The sequence below is a fragment of the Carettochelys insculpta genome, chromosome 3 (assembly GCF_033958435.1).
Source record: "Carettochelys insculpta isolate YL-2023 chromosome 3, ASM3395843v1, whole genome shotgun sequence".
NCBI lineage: Eukaryota > Metazoa > Chordata > Testudines > Carettochelyidae > Carettochelys > Carettochelys insculpta.
Window position 1 is genome coordinate 1,474,859 of NC_134139.1, and position 23,820 is coordinate 1,498,678.

The window sequence follows — 23,820 nt, forward strand, 5'->3', positions numbered from 1 at the left end:
ATTTTTTGTGATGTGTTGGGTACTGCGGGGGGAGAGGGAGAAATTCTAGTCTCACTCAGAAGTCTTTTGCCAAAATCAAATCCACTATACAAGAGTTTTTTGGCTCGCGTGTTGCTGTGCACAGCATTTCCCAAACTGTTCTGTGAAATACTGCTGTTCTGCGCAGTGTGAATAGGTGTTCTGTGAAAAAATTTGATGCGAGCAATATTTTTCCTTCCACAATATTAAATAAGAAATTGCGTATCAAAAATATTAAGGTATTTGAATACTATGTAGATTGTAGATATTATTTAACTCATTCATAATTATGTAGTTATGTGACTCATGCAAAAACATTCTTCCCATTTAAAAAGTCAAAACTAATTTTTATTTTCCAGTAGTTTTGTGTAAAAACAACAAATTTATAAAAACACAAATTAATTTTTTCATACCTAATTTGTTTTGTTTCTTTTTCATAAAAATGTTTAAGGAAGGAGAGTCCTCCTTTTTTGAACAATATTGCCCTTTCTGTTTTTGTACAAAAGAACACTACCCATCCTTCTTTTGGCTGTTATATTGATGTGGTGTTTTGGGTTCATACTTAATTTTTATACTTAGGACAGTCAGCAACCCTATGCTTATCAGAAGGACTTTAGTTTTGCTCATGATTGCTCATGTGCATTCCATACTGGGGGTGTGCTGGTGCATGCCCAGTTGCTGGAAGCATTTTTCCCTAGCCAGCAGCCATAGGATTGGAATGGTACCCCCTGGAGTGGTGCCGATATGGCGACCAATATATGCACCGCACACCCTGGCCCCCGGTCAGTTCCTTCTCAGCACGCTATTGGTTGCTGAAGCTCCCTTTCTCTCATTTCTGGTTCGGCTGGTAGCCATTATCTATAGTGTAAATAGTTCTTAACATTCATAGTTAGTGCTCGATTGTTAGAGAGCCAATGCAGGACTTTCTGCCCCTCCAGGGGATGCCCGGCTCTCCGGGTTTTAAGAACTGCTCCAAGTCCAGCAAACGAGTGTCCAGAAGTGACCCGCACGGGGCCTGCCTGAGTTGTCTTGGTGAAGGGCGTCTTGGCGAGCATTGCCCCATCTGCAAGACCTTTAAACCCAGAATGCTGAAAGTCTTGCTCATGGAAGCAGCCTTGTGGCCAGATGTGTCTCCAGCAGGAGCTCAGAGGGGTGCATTGTTGGTGGAGAGTGCTCTGGCACCATCATCTGTTTTGATGCCATCAGAAGGCTCCCGAGGCTGGGACCAGGCAATGGTGCCTACTGCTCCAAGGTGCCATAGGAGCCAGTCCCTGGTGCCTCGTAAGGAGGAGGTGTGATCTGGGCCAGTCCTCAGAGGGTGAAACACTGGTAGACCTCCCAGGCATCTCCTATGCTGCACCATGAGTTAGGTCATGAGGCACATGCATCGACGCTGGCACGAGGCAGAGCTCGCACTCTGAGACTGTCCTTGATGCCGGAGGGCTACAAATTACAGCGCCGGGACTGTACCTGCATGTGCAATGCTACCCAAGGTGCTGGTGCCAACACAAGACACCACGCAGGTACCTCCACTACCAGGGCCACATCGTTTCTGGTACTGGACCAGCTTGAGCAACCCAGGGGGCCTGCGTTGAACCCGCTTAGTTTACCTTATCAGCCAGCAATGGCTGAAGGGTACCACCAGGTGTTTGTGCAGGCACCGTGTCCTATGGCACTGTCCTGGTTGTCTGCATCAGAATTGGCTTCGAAGTTGGATTTGTATTGCTCCAGCTCAGTGCAGAGCAGAAGCATGAGGATATCCCACCTTAATAGTCACAGGCACTGAAGGAGATATTCTGCGGACAACAGGTGGCAGATGTCTGCACAGGGGATGCTGCAGTGGCCCTTCTGGACCCTGTGGGTGTTCCTTGAAACACAGGGGCAAACTGCAGGACTCCCATCTAGGGCACCTGGTACTCCCCAGGTGCTGCATTCGGAGCAGCCTGCATCATTGGGGACACCCCCTCTGGAATAGTTACAGGGTCCTCTTAGCACGTTGGAGGCCCCTTCCTTGGTGTTGGCACCAGTAATGGCACTGTCCCAACTGTAGGTACTGTCCTCAGACATCTGGACCCTCGGCACTGTCATTACCAGCACTGGTGGGCCAGGTGCTGATACTTGTAGCAGCTCACCAAATGTTGCCCTTGATGTAGCCTGCCCTGCTGGCAAGCATACCGCTACAGGTGCTGAGCACCACATGGCAGCTGCTGGGGACTCAGACAGGGGACTTGGGCCTACCAGTCTTACCTGTATGCTCTGAGGTGGTAGGCATGTCCTCCTCTTCAGTGGATGAGGCCCTGGCAGGGTCCTCAGCATTCCTGGTGATGGAAGATGGCAAGGAATTCCAACAGCTGCTGTGCCGGGTGGCCCAGGGCCTGGGTATAGTGGTGGAGGAGGTTAGGGACGAAACAGATCAGTAACAGATATCCTCTCTGCCTCAGATCTTACGAGAGTGGTGTTGCCGATCATCAAAAAACTGCCAATATGGCAAGGACATTTTGGCAAACTCCAGCCACTGCCTTGCCCACAATGGAGAGGAATGAACATTATTTTGTTCCCTCCCAAGGCAACAAATCTTTTTGCCCACCTGCCCCTGACTTGTTAGTGGTGGACACAGCAAATCATAGAAAGAGGTGGGGGTTCCAGGGCCTATCCCCAAAGAACACAGGCCAAATGTCAGGACCTTTATGGCAAAAAAGTTTTATTCCACAGGAGGCCTACGGTTGAGTCTTGCTAAACCAGCAGGCTCTGGTCAGCAGATATTCACACAATACTGTTAGTTCCCTGTCTTGCTTTTCAGAGCTAGTCCCTGCTGAGACTAAATCAGAGTTTACAGCAGTGCTGGAGGACAATAAACCTATATCCAGGGTAGTGCTGCAGGTGGTGCTGGATGCGGTGGATGCCACCATCCAGGCTGTGGCCTCAGGAGTAGTCATGCATCGGAGGCATGGCTACAAGTGTCTGGCCTTCCCTCTGAGGTCCAACAGACCATACAGGATCTACCCTTTGAAGGTCTGTCCTTATTTTCAGAAAAGTGACAAAAGGCTGCACAGCCTGAAGGACTCGAGGGCCCCTCTGTGCTCCTTGGGTCTTCATACTCAGTCGACCCAGCGCAGGCACTTTACCCCTCAGCCTCCTATTAGACAGTTCCCCCAGCAGCAGAGGAATGCTAATAGAAGGAGGAGCTGAGCGGCCAGAAGGCGCCATGCCCAGCAGACCCAGGGCCACCAGGGTCATCAGAAACCCTCACTGGGGCCAAAACAAGCACTTTGATGGTGCAGTTGGGAGCAACACACCACAATTTCCACTCTAGTTCCAGCTTGTCCCTTGTTTTCTTTCTGTCTGTCCCCTTTCTACTGTGACTGTTGCAACAGAACTTCAGTCTATTGCAGAGAAACTAAATGATTTCTTTGCATCAGTCTTCATGGCTCAGGATGTGAGGGAGATTCCCAAACCTTAGCAATTCTTTTCAGGTAACAAATCTGAACTGTCTCAAATTGAGGTGTTAGAAGAGATTTTGGAATAAATTGATAAACTAAATAGTAATAGGTCACCAGGAGCAGATGGCATTTGCCCAAGAGTTCTGAAGGAACTCAAATGTGAAATTGCAGAGTTACTAACTATAGTTTGTAACCTGTCATTAAGATCAGTTTTTGTTCCAGATGACTGAAGGATAGCCAATGTGATGCCAATCTTTGAAAAGGGCTTCAGAGGTGATCCTGGCAACCACAGGCCAGTCAGTATGACTTCAGTACCAGGGAATCTGGTTGAAACTCTAGTAAAGAACAGAATTGTCACACGTTGATGAACATGATTTGTTTGGGATGAGTCAACACGGCTTTTTTAAAAGGGAAGTTGTGCCTCACCAATCTATTAGAATTTTTTTTGCAAGGGTCAACAAGCATATGTGGACAAAGGGGATCTTGTGGATGTAGTGTACTTAGATTTTCAGAAAGCCTTGGACAAGGTCTCACCAAAGGCTCTTAATCAAAGTTAAGTCATGGGAAAAGAGGGAAGGTCCTCTCTTGGAATGGTAACTGGTTAAAAGATCAGAAACAAAAGGTAGGAATAAGAAGACAGTTCTCAGAATGGAAGGAGGTAAATAGTGGTGTCCCCTAGGGGTCTGTACTGGGACCCGCCCTATTTAACATTTATAAATGATCTGGGAAAGAAAAGGATAAACAGTGAGGTGGCAAAATTTGCAGATGACACAAAATAGTTAAGTCCCAAGCGGACTGTGAAGAGCTACAAAAGGATCTTAATAAATTGGGTGATTTGGGCAATAAAATGGCAGATGTAATGCACTGTTGATAAATGTAAAGTAATGCACTTTGGAAAATATCATCCCAACTATACATATAAATGATGAGGTCTGACTTAGTTGTTACTACTCAGAGATGTTGGAGTCATTAGTTCTCTGAAAACAGCCACTTAATATGCAGTAGCAGTCAAAGCTAAAAAAAAAGTTGGGAACCATTAAGAAAGAAATAGATAAGACAGAAAATGTCATGTTACCTCTATATAAATCTGTGGTATGTCCACATCTGGAATACTGTGTGCAAATGTGGGTGCCCCATTTTAAAAAAAGATATATTGGAATTGGAAAAGGTTCAGAAAAGGGCAACAAAAATGATTAAGGGTATGGAGTACAAGAACTAGGGGACACCAAATGAAATTGATGGGTAGTAGGTTCAAAACTAATAAAAGGAAATTTTTCTTCACACAGCGCACAGTCAACCTGTGGAACTCCTTGCCCGAGGAGGCTGTGAAGGCCAGGACTCTATTAGGGTTTAAAAAAGAGCTTGATAAATTTTTGCAGGTTAGGTCCATAAATGGCTATTAGCCAGGGATAAAGTATGGTGCCCTAGCCTTCATAACAAGGGCAGGAGATGGATGGCAGGAGATAAATCACTTGATCATTGTCTTCTGTTCTCCTTCTCTGGGGCACCTGGCATTGGCCACCGTCGGCAGATGGGATGCTGGGCTCGATGGACCTTTGGTCTGACCCAGTATGGCCATTCTTATGTTCTTATGAGTGTTTGCCATATAAGGAGAGATTAATAAGACTGGGACTTTTTAGCTTGGAAAAAAGATGATTAAGTGGGGGATATGGTAGAAGTCTGTAAAATCATGACTGGTGTGGAGAAAGTGAATAAGGACATGTTATGAGAAGTAGATGATAACATGAGAACTAGGGGTCACCACATGAAATTAATAGGCAGCAGGTTTAAAACAAACAGTAGGAAATAGTTTTTTCACACAACACACGGCTAACCAGTGGAACTCCTTGCTGGAGGAGGATGTGAAGGCCAAGACTATAGCAGAGTTAAAAAACAACTAGATAAATTCATGGAGGATAGGTCCAGTGGCAGCTATTAGCCAGGATGTGCGTGGAGGGTGTTCCTAGCCTCTGCTTGCAAGAGGCTGGAAATGGGCAACAGGGAACTGATCATTTGATGATTTACCTGTTCTGTTCCTTCCCTCTGGCCACTGCTGGAAGACAGGATACTGGGCTTGATGGGCCTATGGTCTGACCCAGTATGGCTGTTCTTACATTCTTACCAGTGGGTCCTATGCAGAGTGGAAAGGGGTTATGCCATTCAGTTTTCTTTGTACCTGCCTTCCCACCCAACTTCCCTGTCCCTCATCAGGGACCCCTCTCACAAGACTTTGCTCATGCAGGAGATGCAATCCCTCTTTCAGCAGGGGACTATAGAGGAGTTCCCCACCAGTTTCAGGGGCAGTGGTTCTATTCCTGTTATTTCCTAGTTCTGAAGCGAAGGGGGACTAAGGCCGACTTAAGCAAGCTGATAGAAAAGAAGGTTTGTATGGTATCCGTGGGCCTAAACATCCCGATGCTGGAACGGGGGATTGGTGTGCTGCTCTCAACTTACAAGATGCGTATTTCCACATAGCAATTTACCCGCCCCACAGGAGGCTCCTGCGGTTTGTGGTGGGTGGGGTCATTATCAGTTCACAATCCTTCCATTTGGCCTGTCCTCTGCTCCAAGGGTCTTTACCAAATGCATGGCGGTGGTGGCAGCTTTCTGTGCAGGAGTGGGGCCTATCTCTTCCTGTACCTGAAGGGTTGCAAATGCCCCCTGACTAGCCAATGCCAGGTGGTCCGGCATGTGCAGCTGATATGACAAACGTTCACCAACCTCAGCCTCCTGGACAATGAGGTAAAATCGGTTTTGACTCCTACCTAGTCAGTGGAGTTTTGGGGGGCCCTTGTGGATGCAGCGCAGGCTGGAGCCTTCCCACTGGCATGAAGATTTCAGGCTGTGGCATCTCTTATCCATGAGGTGATCAGGTTCCTGACCACAACAGCCAGAGGCTGCCTGAGGTGGTTGGGTCACACGGCAGCCCATGTTAGTCGTCTAGCACGCCAGGCTGCTGATGCCCCTTTCGGCTGTGTCTTGCCTCGGTGTGCTGCCCCGTCAGATGGCAAAGACTGGTCGGTAACGGTGCCACCGTCGATTTTGTCAACCCTGCACTGGTGGCTGCATGCCCAATTGGTTCACACGGGAGTGCCCTTCAGACCCCTGCAACCTTCTCTCTCCCTAGTCATGGACGTCTCAGATCTGGGGTGGGGGCGCATTTGGGGGAGCGCCGGACTTAGGCTATGTGGGACAAGGATGCTCAGCTCCACACAAATGTTCAGGAACTCAGCCATCAGACTTGCTTGCGAGGTGTTGCAGGACAGTCTGGCATGTCATTGCATTTTAGTGAGCACAAACAGTATGACAGCAATGTGCTATATAAAGAAGCAGTAGGGTGCACGCTCTTCTCCCCTGTGTCATGAGACCATCAGGCTCTGGGGGTTTTGCATTCAGCCTCGGATTCTCCTGAAGGCACATAATCTACCCAGGTTTCACAACTCCCTGGCATACCGTCTCAGCAGGACCTTTGTGAACCGCAAATGGTTGTTACACACAGACTTGCTGCATTCAATTTTCCAGAAGTGGGGGCATCTCTGAGTGGACCTATTCGCCTCTCATCTCAATGTGAAGAGCAAGACATTTTGCCCTTCACAGAACCAGAGCCCAGGCTCCTGGGCATACACATTCAGTATTCCCTGGTCAGGCCCCTCTGCTTTATGCTTTTCCTCCAGTGCCACTCATCCACAGGGCCCTCCTCAAAATTTGGTGAGATTAGGCATCAGTCATCCTTGTGGGCCCTGCATGGGTCCTGGCAGCATTGGTACTTGATCCTCCTGGAACTGTCAGTATGCAATCCAGTGACAGTCCCATTATGCCTGGACCTGCTGCCAGAGGAGGAGGGGAGACTGCAGCACCCCAACTTTTGTTCATTGGACCTCACAACTTGGTAACTCATGGTTGAGAGCCATGGAGCTCTCATGCTCAGGCTGTGAGGCAGGTAGTTGTTGAACAGCAGGAAACCCTCCACGAGGGCAACATATGTGGCCAAATGGAAAAGGTTCTCTATCTTGGCATCTCCAAAGGGGTTATCCCTGTTACAGACTCCGATACATGTTATTCTGGGCTACTTTTTTGTTCTTGGGTCAGGAAGGGTTGTCATTCTTCTCCATCAAAGTGCACTTAGCTGCTATCTCAGCCTTTCACCCCAGCCCTGGTATATCATCAGACTTTTTTCAGACCTGGTGGCAAAAAGGTTTGTGAAGGTTTTTGACCCACTGAAGAGGGTCAAACTGCAGGTACAAGCCCCTTTGCCTGTCTGGGACCTTAATCTGGTATTGTCAAGCCTCATGGGGGCCCCCTTTGAATCCCCTGCTATTTCTCAGCTACAAAATAGCATTCTGGGTGGTCATTACCTTAGCCAGAAGGGTATCCGAACTGAGGGCACTGATGGTGGACCAGCTCTATAGGGTGTTCAACAAGGACAAGGTCAGGCTGAGACCTCATCCGGCGTTCTTACCGAAGGTGGTTGCTTCTTTCCATATCAACCAGAATATTTCCCTACCATTTTTTTAACCCAAAACCTCATGCTTCCCCTAGGGAACAGAGCTTATGTACATTGGATGCCCAAAGGGCACTAGCCTTCTATATGGACAGAACCAAACCTTTTAGGAAGCAGCAGCAGTTTGTGGCAATAGCAGACAGAGTGAAGGGCCTCCCCAGTCTCCTCCCAGCAGATTTCCTCCTGGATAGTGACCTGTATTAAGGAATGTTATAAGCTTGCGGGAATCCTTCCCTCCCTCGATCAGAGCTCATTCTACCAGAGCACATGTTTCCTCAGTGGCATATTTGGCCCAGTTTCCTATACAGGACATCTGCAGCGCGGTCACCTGGTCTTCTGTCCACACGTTTACAGCCCATTAGCCCCTGAAGCAGCATGCTAGGATGAACACTGCGATAGGCAGGGCTGGCTTACGTTCCATCTGGGACTCTGACCCTGCCTCCTAGGCTCTGGCTTGCATTCACCCAGTTTCGAATGCACATGAGCAATCGCTCAAAGAAGACAAGACAGTTACCTGTTCTGTAACTGGTGTTCTTGGATGTGTTGCTCATGTCCATTCCATAACCCTTCCACCTTCCCTGCTGTCAGAGTTGTTGGCAAGAAGGAACTGAGCAGAGGGTGGGGTTGCGTGGTGCATGTATTGGTCACCATATCCGCGCTACTCCAGGGGGCGCCGCTCCAACTCAATGGCTACTGGTTAGGGCAAAAAGCTTCCGACAACTGGGAATGTGCCAGGGCGCACCCAGTTTGGAATGGACATGAGCAACACATCTTGAACACCAGTTACGGAACAGGTAACTGTCTTCTGTTCACTCAGATGATTTTTCTCTTGCCACTTTTGTTCTTTGTAAAATAAGACATCTTAAACAATTTTTAAAGCAACTTCTGAGCATTATGCATGGCAATTTTTTGGTATGAACACCTCCCCCAGTCCAGAATGTATGTTTTCCATCAATATATTCCAAGCCCAAAAGTTCTGTGGCCTATTTAGTTTGGAAAACGCTGCCTGAGGCTATTGTGGAAGGCACTCTAGAAGTGATTGTTATTAACAGTATTGCATAGCCAAATGCTCCGGCAGTGGAAGAATTCTGTGGAAAAAGATGGTTAATTCTGCAACAGTGAAATGGCGTTATACCCTGCAGTTAAATTCCAATGCAATGTATGGGTGGCTACAAAATATTTGGGGGTCGGGCTTTAAATGTATGTCCAAGTTTAGTTAAACTCTCTGTACATATCTGGATGTGTAAGGTTCTTGGTGAGATAAAACTTTTCTATATACTTTCTTCACAGCAAAGAAAAGAAGTCACATTGCACTGTGTGTAGTAAAGTATGCAGTGATCCCTGCCAAGGATTAAATTTAAAATCCATGTCCCCTGCCTCTCGGAGCACTTAACTAGTATTTTTCATAGGCGAGGCACTGCTAGAGCCCAAAGGGAGAGTTAGCCACATCATTGGCTGTTACAAGTTCAAAATAAATGGTGCCTTTCGTGAACATTAAAAAGAACCTTGCGTTCTGACTTGCACAGAGGTGTCTCTAAGTTCAGGTGCACTGATTACAGAATGGTCATAGCATGGGATTTTGCCTCTAGCATTTTGTATAACTTCACCCATTTATTTTTTCTTTTCAGTCTTTTACAACTGAAAGAAAAGGAAATCTGAATCCTATTTCAGAGATTTAGGGGATCAGGTAGTAGGTGCATCATGAAGTCAACTGCTTCATTTCATCATTTTAACTAATGAGCTTAGTAAGAGACACCCAGTTTTTCCTTCAGAAAACGTTTAATTGTTGAATATCTTCTTAATGGCAACTTTATCATTCATCTAGTGTTCATGAAAGGTGCTGGATTGCGAGCCCTGGAAGCTGGAGTTACCTGGTGTCACAGCAGTAAGAGCTGACTGTGCCACAGTGCCCTGTGAGAGTACCTCGCTGGTCCAATGTTAAGGAGATTTTGCTAGGGGGACGCTAACTCTACTTTTGTGTTTTTTCTCCTTGGCCTTTTGGCAGAATGCCATTGAGGGCATCGCTCTTTGGTAGTGGCTTGGGTTGTGGACTGAGTGTCAGTTAATGAGTCATCAGTGGGATAACAGCTTCCAGTGAGTGGGTTGGATCTGGCCCTGCAGCCTAGAGGTGAAACCATAACATCTTGGTTAATTATTGCTGCTTTTTAAAAATCTTTAGGTGGCTGTACTACTTATGGATACCCAAGGTGCCTTTGATAGCCAATCCACTATCAAAGACTGTGCGACGGTATTTGCTCTGAGCACCATGACAAGCTCTGTCCAGGTGAGAATAGCTATGCTGATATATAGCAGCTTTTAAACCTCTTGGCTTAGACAACATCATAAAAATATCTCTAGCCACGCTTCAAAAATGAATAGGCGGACTTTAAATGTTCTTAGCTCACTTAAAATACTGCAGATCAATCGCTCTTTGAAGCCCAGATTGCCCAAACAGTGCTCCATTGCGGGTCCCTAGTTCTGTTGCACTGCCTAGTCTACTAGGACAGAGGTCCGCAACCTGTGGCTCCTTAATGAGTCACTTGTGCTACCTGCTGCTGCTGAGTTTTCTGTGGCTCTCTGCAAGCCCCCCTAACAAGAGCTGCCTGGGCACAGATGCCTCGGGTGGGCTCCCTGCTCTGCTGCTGACCCCGGGATGCGAGAGAGATCCAAGGGCATGTGTGACCAAGTCTCACGCAACTCTTGAGCAATCAGATGCTCTGAACCGCAGGAGTACTCTGCGCCACTCTACACATCTGTCCCTCCCTAGTGCTTAGAACGAGAAGCATGTGGCAGCGACAGCAGTTGTGGCAGCGGCAGCGGAGGCTCGGGTGTGTCGTGGGGATGGGTAGCAGCGCAGGGGCTGCGGGTGCCTGGCTCTGGAAGAAGAGAGGGGGATTGGGCTAAAGCAGTGGAGGAGGAGCTGGAGTGCCTGGCTCTGGAGGAGGGGGTTATTGGGTTAAAGCGGGAGAGGGTTGCTGGGGGTGCCTGGCTCTGGAGGAGGGGAGGAAGGATTGGATTAAAGTGAGGGAGTCCGGGGGTACTTTCACCGGGGGTGAAAGTAACTTAAACATGCTAACTGGTACAAATCATTGTGTGCGTGCTGCCCTTAAAATAGGGGCTACAGACAGTATGGTTTGGTGTTACTTATTAAGGAATCTCTCCTGTTCACATGCATTGTGGCTCTTGAAACGTTGATATTTTTGTAACTGAATTTGGGGGGGGAAAAAAAGGCTCTTCACACTATTTTGGTTGCAGACCCCTGTACTAGGAGAATCCCAGATGGTCTTTTTTTCTTTAAAAAACAGAACAAAAAAAACCCCCAAAAACTCCACAAGAGGTTAATGGTAAAAATTGTTGAATAGCCAAGCTTATACAAAGGAAGGACTCGAATGAGCACAGTCTCTTAAATACTCTAATGCTGCTAAACTTGATTTTTGTCCCCCTTCTTACAGTATGTGTGTCATACACTGTTGCAAAAATTTAGAACAATCTCTCAAAAACGACCAACCAGGTCGTCTTAAGGAGGGTCAAATTGGATACTCATCTGTTGAAAATGTAGGCCTGTGTGTATATCTGTTAAGAAATACTTACATACACAGAATCCCAGGAAATAAAACATTTCAAAGGTGTTGTCTTAATTTTGATGTTAATGATCAGGGAAAATACACTAACATTTTTGTTTACCCACTTTTTAATATTTAAGAATAGAAAATGTGTTCTTGTAACTGTTTTAAAGAGACACTCAACTTGAAATCTAGTCCTTTTAAAAATGAGATATTATATGTTTGCTCTGGAGTTCCCTGTCCCCTTGTACGATTTTTAGACTTGTCAGTTTTTAACTGGCTTTTTTCTTCATTGTTGCTGACCAAAAGACCCATGCAAGTGCAGATTTGTATATTAGATAATCAGTTTCATTAACTCTTTTGGGGAGTGAGAATCATCATTTTTTTCTTCTTGTTGACGTAATATTGCTCGTTATAAGTAACAGCACACAACAAATGATCAGAAAACTGTTCTGTGGGTTTTCACTTTTATTATAAAAGTAAAATTCAAAGCATTCTCAGTTTTGAAATACTGTGCTGACCTTCCACAATACAGTAGACCCCCGACTTAAGCAGAGGTTGCATTCTTGCGCAACCCTGCGTAAATTAAATTATGCATAACTCGGGGTGGGGCAAGAAACTGACTAGTACAGTAGCACTGGTCAGCTTCCTGTCTCCTGTGAGTGAGGGGCTGCTCACAGGAGAGGGAAACCGACCAGCGCTGCTGTGCTAGTCAGTTTCCCAGCTCCTGTTAGTGGTGGCAGCCAAGAATTAGGCTGCCACCCCTGACAAGAGCTGCGAAACCACTCCTGTTCGGCAGCCTGACTCTCGCCACCACTGACAGGAGCAGGGAAACCGCTCCTGTTAGGGATAGTCAGTCAGGCTACCACTCCTGACAGGAGCAGCAGCCGAGAGTCAGGCTCTTGGCTGCCACCAGTGACGTGACTGGGGAGCTGGTGCCTGGTTCCTTGCTGCCCACCACTCACAGGAGCTGGGAAACTGACCAGCACTGCTGAACTAGTCAGTTTCCCAGCTTCCCTGAGTGGCAGGCAGCCCGGATCCAAGTGCCAGCTCCCTGCCACTTGGTTGCATTAACCTGAGATTTATGCAACTTGGGTGCCCGTATCTCAGCCTTCCACTGGACCAGACATTATCTTATCCTTTTCTCCTGGCCCACTGCTTGTCTGACTTCAAATCTAGCCATAGATCACTAATTCTGCTTTGAGTTATGCCTCAACGTTCAGTATTGGCAAGAATCATGATTTAAGATCTATCTTCTGTAATATTTAAAAGCAAAGGAACTAAACTTTGCAAAATCAGGCACTATATAGTAAAGTAGTATCCACCTCTGTGGACTATTACTAATGAGGTTCTAGCTGATGCAACTTTATCATAATAGTGTATTTTGGGCCATTACATTTGTTCCTGCTCCAAGTAGACCTCAGCAGAGGTGAGGGTAAATATTAAGATTCTACTGGAACAGACTCTATTATGGAAACATAAAAAGTGTCTCTCACTAAAAGTCTTGGAACTACAATATCACCTACAGGTTTACAACTTGTCCCAGAACATTCAAGAAGATGATCTCCAACATTTGCAGGTAAATATACACTGAGTTTAATATGCCTTTTATAGATGTATTATTCTCTGAAAAGTTTTCAGCTCCCTAGTCTGCTTGAATTGGCAGTCTGAAACTCTAGACACCCAAATTAAGGGTTTGTCGTCAACTTTTGGATCAAGGTAATTTTTTTCTGCTCATTGTAAGCACACTAGTTTAAAACAATTAAGGTATGGGTAAAACAAGACAGTTAACGTGATGGGGTGTTGAAAGCTGTCTTGTCTTCCTGGCCAAGAGACATCTCTGCCCAGCAATGCTGCTAAGCAAAGGCTCTGCCAAACCAGATAATAGGGGATTGATTTATTTTAGTTAAACTCTGGCGGGAGTCAGAGTTGGCTCAGGGAGGCACTCCTGGTTGTGGACATTAGGCACAGTCATGTCTGATTAAGGTTTGGAATTTTCAGGCTAGTCTGCCCTTGAAATATACTGGCTAATTACACTTACCTAGCATGATTACTTTGCTTTACTGAAATAGTAGTACTGTAGATGCCGTTATAATGGCATAACTACATTTGCACTGTTGTGTGGTCACGTTGGAAGCAGTTAAAGCAACACCATCCTTATAATGTAGTTAAAGGAGCACACCTTTGGAGCATGGGGCAGACCTTAAAAAGACAAGAAGATGATCTCTGCAGAGGCAGTTTTGGTCAGAGAAAGGGAAATGTAGTACATGAATACTTGAAACAACGTTTTTAGGTTTGGAGAGCAGCTTTCCTTCCTCCATCCTATATTAGAGAGGTTAGAGAGAGAAATGAGTGAAGGTGGAATTTTTTCCTTAAACCTGAAAAACTTCATTTTGATTAAAAAATGGCTTTTCTAACACGATGGGGCAAAATTGAGCTACTCCTAGCTGGTGCCTAGAATCCAGGGCAGAAAGCCGAAGACCTAGAATTGTCCTATTTATAACCTGGGTTTTCTTTTTCCTAAGTCACAGGAGTTGAGTGTGGCCATAGTTTGCTGGGGCTTTGGTTTTGTATGTGGAACCTGAGCTAGGTCTTTCAAGTCAATTTGAAGCTCAGGAGAAACTTTGGCTTTCATGTTAGCCAAAGCCTCCGTCTCCCATTTCCAACTGTTCAGATTCAGGCCCTGACACAGCCTGAAACTGGTTAAATCCACATGATCCTGAGCAGTCTGCCCCATTCTGCTTCACAAACTGACAGCTGTAATAGTAGGAGCCAACTTATAAATCAGTGTAACATTGAAATACAGCTAATACATAGGTACTGAATGTTTTTTTCAGCATGCAAAATGAACAAAATGGTTGGTTTCCTAGAGGTTAAAGAGAAACTAAGGGTTTCCCAGGGTGCCTAAGCACTGCAGTTGAACTGTAGTTGTCAGCCTTTGGTTTGACTTGAGTGGGGTGGGACTTGCCTCTAATAGGTGAGGGAGGGATTTATAACTGGGGAGGGGAAACTGCTTGGTGGATGAAGTTGGGTAAGCAGATAGACTCATGCAGTTGCAGGCTGGGGGTAGAAGTTTGAGGTTGCTAGGGTGTGATTGGTGTCTCCTCTGCCAGCTCTTCTCTCCTGTGGCCTGGTGGCAGTGGGAAGATACTTAAATTTGGAAATGGAATCTGGTTTGTCCTCCAAGGTCCTTGTTTGGGTAGGTGTCAACACCAGCTGTGTCCCTTTAATGGCCTCTTCATGGGCCCTCTCCCCTTCCAGAGGGATGGGGTGGCCAGAAAAGGGCCAATGTATCTATGTTAACATTAGGAAGTGCTAGGGTTTGCAGCCAAATGAACGCTGCCTTATGATCATTGGTGGTAGACTGGAGGCTCCCTGCACGTGATTTCATTCCAGTCTTTGAGTGGCTCCAGAGGCTAGTTTTGTATAACTGCTCTTCTGTGCCAAAGGTGCTCTTGTGTTGGGATCCACAGGGACTGGGTTTCCATGTGCTGCTCGTCTTCTCTCGTGTATCTGGGCCCATTAGAGGGGCTAGTAAGGAGATGTAGGTGACTGTTTCTTCACTGTGTTGAGGACATCCAGCTATTTCCTACTTGCATTGAACCAACCTGTACTATTGAACAGGACAGATGACTGAACTGACTCTGGAGGCTGTGGAATCTCTATCCTTGCAGACTTTTCAGAGTAGATTAGACAAACATCTGTTGGACTGATCTATAACATTCAGTCCTGCCTTGCGTGTGGAGAACTGGACTAGAGGACCACTCAAGGCACTTCCCATTCTTACAGTTCTGTGATTCTATGAAGTCTAAATGCCTCCTAACCCACAAAAGTGGGACCACATCCTGCCCAGCTGGGGTGAAGCATGCAAAGTGGATCCCTTTCCCTTGCTCTCCTCAGGTTAAAATAGAAATGTGGTGACCTTTGAGACTTGCAGCATCTGTTTCCCATACTTTTGGGAAGGGAGCAAGGAGATGAGGGCTGGGAAAGGTACCTGGTGGGTAGGGATCATTGGCTGCAGTTCAGTTCCTTGAGCACTGGGACTCTCATCTTAACGGTGTCCAGGATGAACTTCAGGGCTGGTCTTAACATTGAGATGAAAACTGGAAGCCATTAAGTTTCCCATTGATCAAAGAGGAAGCATTTGGAAATCTGTGTATGGCATTGTTCTTAACGGTTTCATTTAATAGTTGTTTACAGAGTATGGAAGACTTGCTATGGAAGAAATTTACCAAAAGCCATTTCAGGTAATATATATTCTAGACTCTAACCTTTTATGTAATTACGTAGTTGTCTAACACACATTCATAACACATCTACGGGCAGGGGAGCAAAGCCCGCAGGTAAGTGGACAGCATGAATACATGGGAGATGAATTTGAAATGGGAGGGAGTATGGGCTACACTGGGAGAGTAAAAAGAGGGCCAGGGCAAAACTGGGAGGCAAGACCAAATCAATGTCTGAGATGCCTATATACAAATGCAAGAAGTATGGGAAATCAGCAAGAAGAATTGGAAGTACTAATAAATGAATACAACTATGATATCATTGGCATCACAGAAACTTGGTGGGATAATACTCATGATTGGAATGTTGGTATTGAAGGGTACAGCCTGCTTAGGAAGGACAGACAGGGAAAGAAGGGAGGAGGTGTTGCCTTGTATATTAAAAATGTACACACTTGGACAGAGGTGGAGATGGACGAAGGAGATCGACGGGTTGAAAGTCTCTGGGTTAGACTCAGAGGAGTGAAAAACAAGGATGAGGTCCTACTAGGAGTCTACTACAGGCCCCCTAGCCAGGTGGAAGAGGTGGATGAGGCTTTCTTTAAACAGCTAACAAAATCATCCAGGGCCCAGAATTTGGTGGTGATAGGGGACTTCAACTATCCAGGTATATGTTGGGAAACTAATACAGCAGGGGACAGACTGTCCAGTAAATTCTTGGATTGCATTGCAGACAACTTTTTATTCCAAAAGGTTGAAAAAGCTACCAGAGGGGAAGCTGTTCTAGATTTAATTTTAACAAATTGGGAGGAAATTATTGAGAATTTGAAAGTGGAAGGATGCTTGGGTGAAAGTGATCATGAAATCAGAGTTCACAATTCTAAGGAAGGGTAGAAGGGAAAACAGTACAATAGAGATAATGGATTTCAGGAAGGCAGATTTTGGTAAACTCAGACAGCTGGTAGGTAAGGTCCCATGGGAAGCTAAACTGAGGGGAAAAACGGCTGAGGAGAGTTGGCAGTTTTTCAAAGGGACATTATTAAGGGCCCAAAAGCAAGCCATCCCACTGTGTAGGAAAGACAGAAAACATGGCAAAAGACTGCCTTGGCTTAACCAGGAGATCTTGCATGATCTCAAAATAAAAAAGGGGTCTTATAAGAAATGGAAACTAGGACAAATTACAAAGGATGAATATAGGCAAACAACACGAGCATGCAGGAGCAAGATTAGAAAGGCTAAGGCACAAAATGAGCTCAAACTAGCTACAAGCATAAAGGGAAACAAGAAGGCTTTTTACAAATGCATTGGTAACAAGAGGAAGACTAAGGAGAGGGTAGGGCCGTTGGTCAGTGAGGAGGGAGGAACAGTAACAGGGAATTTGGAAATGGCAGAAATGTTTAATGATTTCTTTGTTTGTCTTCACTGAGAAATCTGAAGGAATGCCTGCCATAGAGAATGCTGGTGAAAAAGGGATAGGCTTAGAAGTTGAAATCAGAAAAGAACAAATTAAAATTTAGTTAGAAAAATTAGATGTCTGCAAATCATCAGGGCCTGATGAAATGCATCCTAGAATCCTCAAGGAGCTGATAGAAGAGGTATCTGAGCCTTTAGCAATCATTTTTGGTAAATTGTGGGAGAGGGGAGAGATTCCAAAAGACTGGAAAAGGGCAAATGTAGTACCCATTTGTAAAAAGGGGAACAAGAATAACCTGGGAAGCTGACTGGCCTGTAGTTTAACTTCTGTGCCATGAAAGATAATGGAGCAGGTAATTAAAGAAATCATCTGCAAGCATTTGGAAGGTGGTAAGGTGCTAGGGAACAGCCAGCATGACTTTGTTAAAAACAGATCATGTCAAACCAATCTAATAGCTTTCTTTGATAGAATAACGAGCCTTGTGGATAAGGGAGAAGCGGTGGATGTGGTATACCTAAACTTCAGTAAAGCATTTGACACGGCCTCACATAATATACTTATCAATAAACTATGCAAATACAACTTAGATGGGGCTACTATAAGGTGGGTGAACAACTGGCTGGATAACCATACCCAGAGAGTAGTTATTAATGGTTTTCAATCCTGCTGGAAAAGTATAACTAGTGGGGTTCCGTAGGGGTCTGTTTTAGGACCGGTTCTGTTCAATATCTTCATTAACGATTTAGATATTGACATAGAAAGTACACTTATTAAGTTTGCAGATGATACCAAGCTGGGAGGGGTTGCAACTGCTTTGGAGGATAGGGTCGTAATTCAAAAGGATCTGGATAAACTGGAGAAATGGGCTGAGGTAAACAGGATGAAGTTTAATAAGGACAAATGCGAAGTGCTCCACTTAGGAAGAAACAATCAGTGTCACACGTACAGAATGGGAAAGGACTGCCTAGGAGTGAGTACAGCAGAAAGGGATCTAGGGGTTATAGTGGACCACAAGCTAAATATGAGTCAATAGTGTGATGCTGTTGCAAAAAAGCAAACATGATTCTAGGATGCATTAACAGGTGTGTCGTGAACAAGACACGAGAAGTCATTCTCCCGCTCTACTCCGCGCTGGTTAGGCCGCAGCTGGAGTATTGTGTCCAGTTCTGGGCACCGCAGTTCAGGAAGGATGTGGAGAAATTGGAGAGGGTCCAGAGGAGAGCAACGAGAATGATCAAAGGTCTAGAGAATATGACCTATGAAGAAAGGCTGAAAGAATTGGGCTTGTTTAGTTTGGAAAAGAGAAGATTGAGGGGGGACATGATAGCAGTTTTCAGGTATTTTAAAAGGGTTTCATAAGGCAGAGGGAGGGAACTTGTTCTTCCTTGCCTCTGAGGATAGAACAAGAGGCAATGGACTTAAATTGCAGCCGGGGAGGTTCAGGTTGGACATTAGGAAAAAGTTCCTAACTGTCAGGGCGATCAAACACTGGAACGAATTGCCAAGGGAGGTGGTAGAATCTCCATCACTGGAGCTATTTAAGAAGAGGTTAGATAGGTGGCTTTCAGGGATGGTCTAGAAAATGCTTGGTCCTGCCATGAGGGCAGGGGGCTGGACTCGATGGCCTCTCGAGGTCCCTTCCAGTCCTACTCTTCTATGATTCTATATAGAGAGGAAATTAGGATGGACCAGATGCAGGGGGAGTGGGCCTAGCTGAGGAGCATTTTAGGTTTGCGGGGAGGGGCCTAACTAGGAGGGTCTGGTGGCATTGGAATTGGATGGATGGTGCAGCCTCTCTGTGCAGTGATGCTTCCCCCTGCAGCTGCAGAGTGATGGCTGGAAGGAGAGAGTTTGCAGAGCTTCCTATAGCTGGAGGAAATCTGGAGCAGGGTCTGCTCCAACCCCAGATGCCATGCAGGAAAGGAGGAGGTCTGTCCTTACCCCAGCTAGGACTAGAATCAGAGCCTGGAGCCACCAGCTGTGTCTTCCCTCAGTCCTGCTCTCCCATAGTGATTTTTACCTCTGCTGGCTTCCCTGGGCACCTGAAACATACTACTGAGGAGGCTTGTCTGACTGCTTTTTTGGCTTCTCTGTCAGGCAGTTGTCTTTATTTGACCAGTAAATCTGCGGGGATCACATGTTCTGTATGTACACAGTAGCACCACACTGCCTCAGGAGTGTTTTTGCCTTATTTTGGAGCCGTGGCCTGTGAGAGAGAGCCAGGGTTTAAGCTCCTTTTAAAAGTAAATTTAAGGAGGAATGGGCGTGCTGCCTCTATTTCTGTGTGGGAACATGTGCTTCACATTTGCTCACATGAGGCAGTCTTCACACCAAGGGACTGTGAACATGTTGATCTCAGAGTTCCCAATTTGGTGTCTTGCAAACCCTCTGATTCTTTTTTGTTCTAATGTGCATCTTCTACTCCGTCTGACTTCAAATCTTAGTAACTTGCCTAGTTAATTCCTGTAAGTGTGTATAGTTTGTGCCATCTAGCTAGCTCCCCTCTTGATTGGGGAGTGATTATCATAAGATCAGTTTCACATCTCCAGCTGATGGGAGAGACACATTCATATATGTGAACTGGCAAGGGACAAAGAAACTGGAATAGCAGGCGAGACTGTTCTTTTAGCCATTAAAGGTCCAAGTACAAGCTAGCTTGAAGGTGCTGCTTCAGCTGTTCTTACTCACAACACACACAGGAATAACAAGTGTCTTTTTTTTTTTTAGGCTAATTAGGTTTGGGATTCTAGTTAGCTGGATTACCAGCAGCAGATGCAGGGTGTTTGTTTATCTTTGCTGTTTTCTGCTGATATAAGGAATATTAACTATTCGTTATTGTGCTCTTCTGTGCAGACACTCATGTTCTTAATTAGAGATTGGAGCTATCCTTATGAACATGCCTATGGCTTGGAAGGAGGAAAAAAATTTCTAGAAAAGAGACTGCAGGTGAGATGACCTACACTGTGGCTACTTAGTTCAGGTACAGGTCTGTGTTTGAGAGAGCTACGCACAATTGGCCAAATATTTTTGTTTGCTATTTTCTCTAACACAGGTATTTAAACTGACATCAAGCGATCGCCTCTGTGTGATCTACATTTTCATAGACGTTGGGGAAAAGGCTAGACTGTGAAATCTATTCATAAATTACCTACAATTTAAACTTAATTATAAATGTCACATTCTGTTCCACAAAACCATTTAGAATTTTCTCTGCTTTCTTCAGGTAAAGGAAAACCAGCATGAAGAGCTACAGAACGTAAGAAAGCATATTCACTCATGTTTCAGCAACCTTGGCTGTTTCCTGTTGCCCCACCCTGGTCTTAAAGTTGCAACTAATCCAAATTTTGATGGGAGGTTGAATGGTAGGAAGCATTCCGTTGTTACTTGCTGTAGATATATATCACTGGTTTTGTTTTAAGGCAACTTGTGTTGCAGCAAAATAGGGGCAGGGAACCTTTTTTTCTGTCTGGGCCATTGACCCACAACAAAACAGCCGTGGGCCACACATGGGGGAGCATGGAGGCTTGTGGCTTCCTCTGTGCTTCAGGGTGGGGCCAGAAATGGGGGGCTCAGGCTGCAGGAGTAGCTGGGGATGTAGGCTCTTGGAAGGCTAAGGTGCAGGAGGGGATTCTGACCTTGCTCCAGTGTTTTGGGGTGAAGGCAATGGGTGGGGGCTCAGTGGTGGCACCAGGGGGTTTGTGTGTGCAGGGAGTGAAGTGCTGTCTGTCTCGCCCCACTTACCTCTGACCGCTCCCAGTCAGCGACCCATCAGGGCTAAGGCTAGCCTCCACCCTGCCCTGGTATGGTGCCATTCCCAAAAGCTGTGTGCTTCCTGCATGCGCCACCCTGCCCCCGCAGCTTCCATTGGCTCCCTGCAGCCTTGGGGCCACAGGGGCTAGCCTGTCTTCCCCTGCAGTGGGGTGAGCCCACACTTGTGGTTCCAGCTGCTCAGGGCTCTTGCCCCATTGCAAGTCTCTGCACTGCTGGCTATGTCAAATAGAGCAGGGGAGCTAGATTTGGCCCATGGGCCGGAAGTTCCTCACATGCCTTCAAAGTAGGTTGTACTGAAGGGCTGGGGTTACAAGGTGAAAATGAGACACGGGCATTATCATACGCTTTTCAGCTTACCCAGCATGGAGCAGTTAAGCAGTGTCTCCCTCCCTCTTTTCACCCTGCCCACTCCAAACTGCACGGTGGTTTATTTTCAGGAAGGTGACTATAACCTTGCAATATTAATGTTGCTCAAGAGCCATTAGAATCAGGAATCAATGCTGAGCATTAATATTATTCGACTGTAATTGGTTTTTAGATCTCCTCAGTGAGATAATTCAACAGTCATTCTAGTTTTGAAGTTTCTTTTTAAAATCAAGGTTTGAAGTCCAACTTGGCCAGCTGTGGGATTCTGCTGTGTCTAAGATCAGAAGATTTACAGCCAAAATCCCAATAATTCCACTCAAATTTTGGTGGGCGAGGAGCTTCTAGTTTGCGGAAGAATGGTGAGGAAAAAAGATAAAATTAATCTCGTGGAGTTTCTAGCAGTTGTGCTGAGAGCAGAGACCTGAGAGGTTATGTTGGGAGCATTTTTTTCCCCCAAAGAATTCAAGTTACTCTAGTATTACATACATGAAGGAAAACCCCACTCTGGAAATTGGAAATGATTGTAAAATAAAGTATTTCTTTAACCCTTAGATATTTAAGGGTATGTAACTTATTCTGAGTTAAGATGCATTTTTTAAAAGGCGTTTGTTGGTGTACTTCTTATAGAGAAGAAACTCACTATTACCTGACATTGAGATGTATCACCTTTTTCTGATTCAATTTCCACCAGACATTGATGATGATTTCAAGAGAGAGTTGCGGAATCTGGTTCCTTTGCTACTTGCTCCAGAAAACTTGGTAGAAAAAGAGATCAGTGGCTCCAAGGTGACTTGTAGAGATCTTGTAGAATATTTTAAGGTAGGCAAACACTTGTACTAATTTTTTCATGTCTTATAAGAATCATCCTAATTTCGGAGTATCTTCCTCTCAAAGAAGAGAAGAAAGTACTTAGGTTGCCCCTCACTGGTGAGCTTTAGGTAGTTTTGGCTTTAATTTCACCACTCTGGCTACATCTACACTTATAGAAATCTTTGAAATAACTGTGCTAATGGCCATTTTGAAGAATACTAATGAGGTGCTGAAATGCATACTCAGCACCTCATTAGCATGCCACCGGCCGCGGCACTTCAAAATTGCCACTTTTTGCTCCTTCATGGCTCGCCCAGACGGGGGTCCTTTTCGAAAGGACTCCGCCATCTTCGAAATCCCTTTATTCCTATCATCTGATAGGAATAAAGGGACTTGGAAGTTGGCGGGGTCCTTTCGAAAAAGGCCCTGTCTGGATGAGCCGAGCGGGAGCGAAAAGTGGTGATTTTGAAGTGCTGTGGCTGGTGGCATGCTAATGAGGTGCTGAGTATGCATTTCAGCACCTCATTAGTATTCTTCAAAATGGCCATTAGCACGGTTATTTCAAAGATCTCTAAAGCATAGACAAGGCCTCTGACTCTCTGAACCTGGCTATGGGTGGTTTTCATCCAGAAGAACTCTAAGGCTGTGGCTATGCCACCCCTGCCATCTGGAAGGGGCATGTAAATTATGGCCATTTGAAAATACAAATACCATACCACCACCCATCTTCTTTTCTTGGGGGTGGTGGCTGTAGAACTGCCATGCCTAGGACTAGCATCCCATGCCTTCCATCCAGTGGGGTCGTCTTCTGATTCCCTTCTCTGAGAGGTCTCTGCTACAGCATTCTCCATTATGTCACCCATGCAGAGAGCTTGAAAGCAGTTGCTTACTTCTACAGGAAGTGGAGATAACTGAATTGGCTTTCCTCTCCTGGAGGTTACATGCTTCTAGTTATCTTCCTCAGTTGCTCAGCCTGCTGTGCTCTACTGACCTCAGTTGCTCAGCCTGGTGTTCCTGCAGTACTAAATGATGCTGTATCTCTTTCCCAGCACAGAAGTTAAACTGGCTGGTCTGTAGTTTCCTGGGTTGTTCTTTTTTCCCTTTTTTATAGATGGGCACTGTTTGCCTTTTTCCAGTCTTCTGGAATCTCTCCCGATTTCCAGAGGTTTTCAAAGGTGATAGCTAGAGGCTCAGAAACCTACTTTATTAGGTTCTTAAGTATTCTAGGATGCATTTCATCAGGCCCTGGTGACTTGAAGAAATCTAGCTTTTCTGAGTAATTCTTAACTTGTTTATGTATTTTATCCTCTTGAACCTATCCCCTTCCTACTATCCTGTGTTACGTTAGGCATTTCTGCATTGACCTTCTTGGTGAAGACTGAAACAAAGAAGTCATTAAGCACCTCTGCCGTTTCCAAGTTTCCTGATATTGTTTTGCCCTTCTCACTGATTAGTGGGCCTACCCTGTCCTTGGTCTTCCTCTTGCTTCTCATATATTAATAGAGTGACTTCTTGTTACCCTTTGTCTCTAGGTAGTTTGAGCTTGTTCTGTGCCTTGGCCTTTCTAATCTTGCCCCTTCATATGTGTATTGTTTGCTTATATATATCGTTTGTAATTTCTCCTAGTTTCCACTTTTTATATGATTCCTTTTTTGATTTTTTTTGAGATCATGCAAGATCTCCTAGGTAAGCCAAGGTGGTCTTTTACCAT

General features: G+C 45.5%; 1 protein-coding gene across 3 annotated transcripts in view; it reads left to right on the plus strand.

Annotated features, from left to right (window-relative positions):
- The window catches only part of ATL2 (atlastin GTPase 2), a 96,301-nt gene that overhangs the window by 53,868 nt on the left and 18,613 nt on the right, over nucleotides 1-23,820 (plus strand). For all 3 annotated transcript variants that reach the window (XM_074989195.1, XM_074989197.1, XM_074989196.1), the window contains 6 exons: nucleotides 10,139-10,243; nucleotides 13,051-13,101; nucleotides 15,713-15,769; nucleotides 20,016-20,108; nucleotides 20,386-20,524; nucleotides 21,991-22,118. In XM_074989195.1, the coding sequence (XP_074845296.1) occupies nucleotides 10,139-10,243; nucleotides 13,051-13,101; nucleotides 15,713-15,769; nucleotides 20,016-20,108; nucleotides 20,386-20,524; nucleotides 21,991-22,118 (573 nt within the window). The remainder of the gene's footprint in view (nucleotides 1-10,138; nucleotides 10,244-13,050; nucleotides 13,102-15,712; nucleotides 15,770-20,015; nucleotides 20,109-20,385; nucleotides 20,525-21,990; nucleotides 22,119-23,820) is intronic.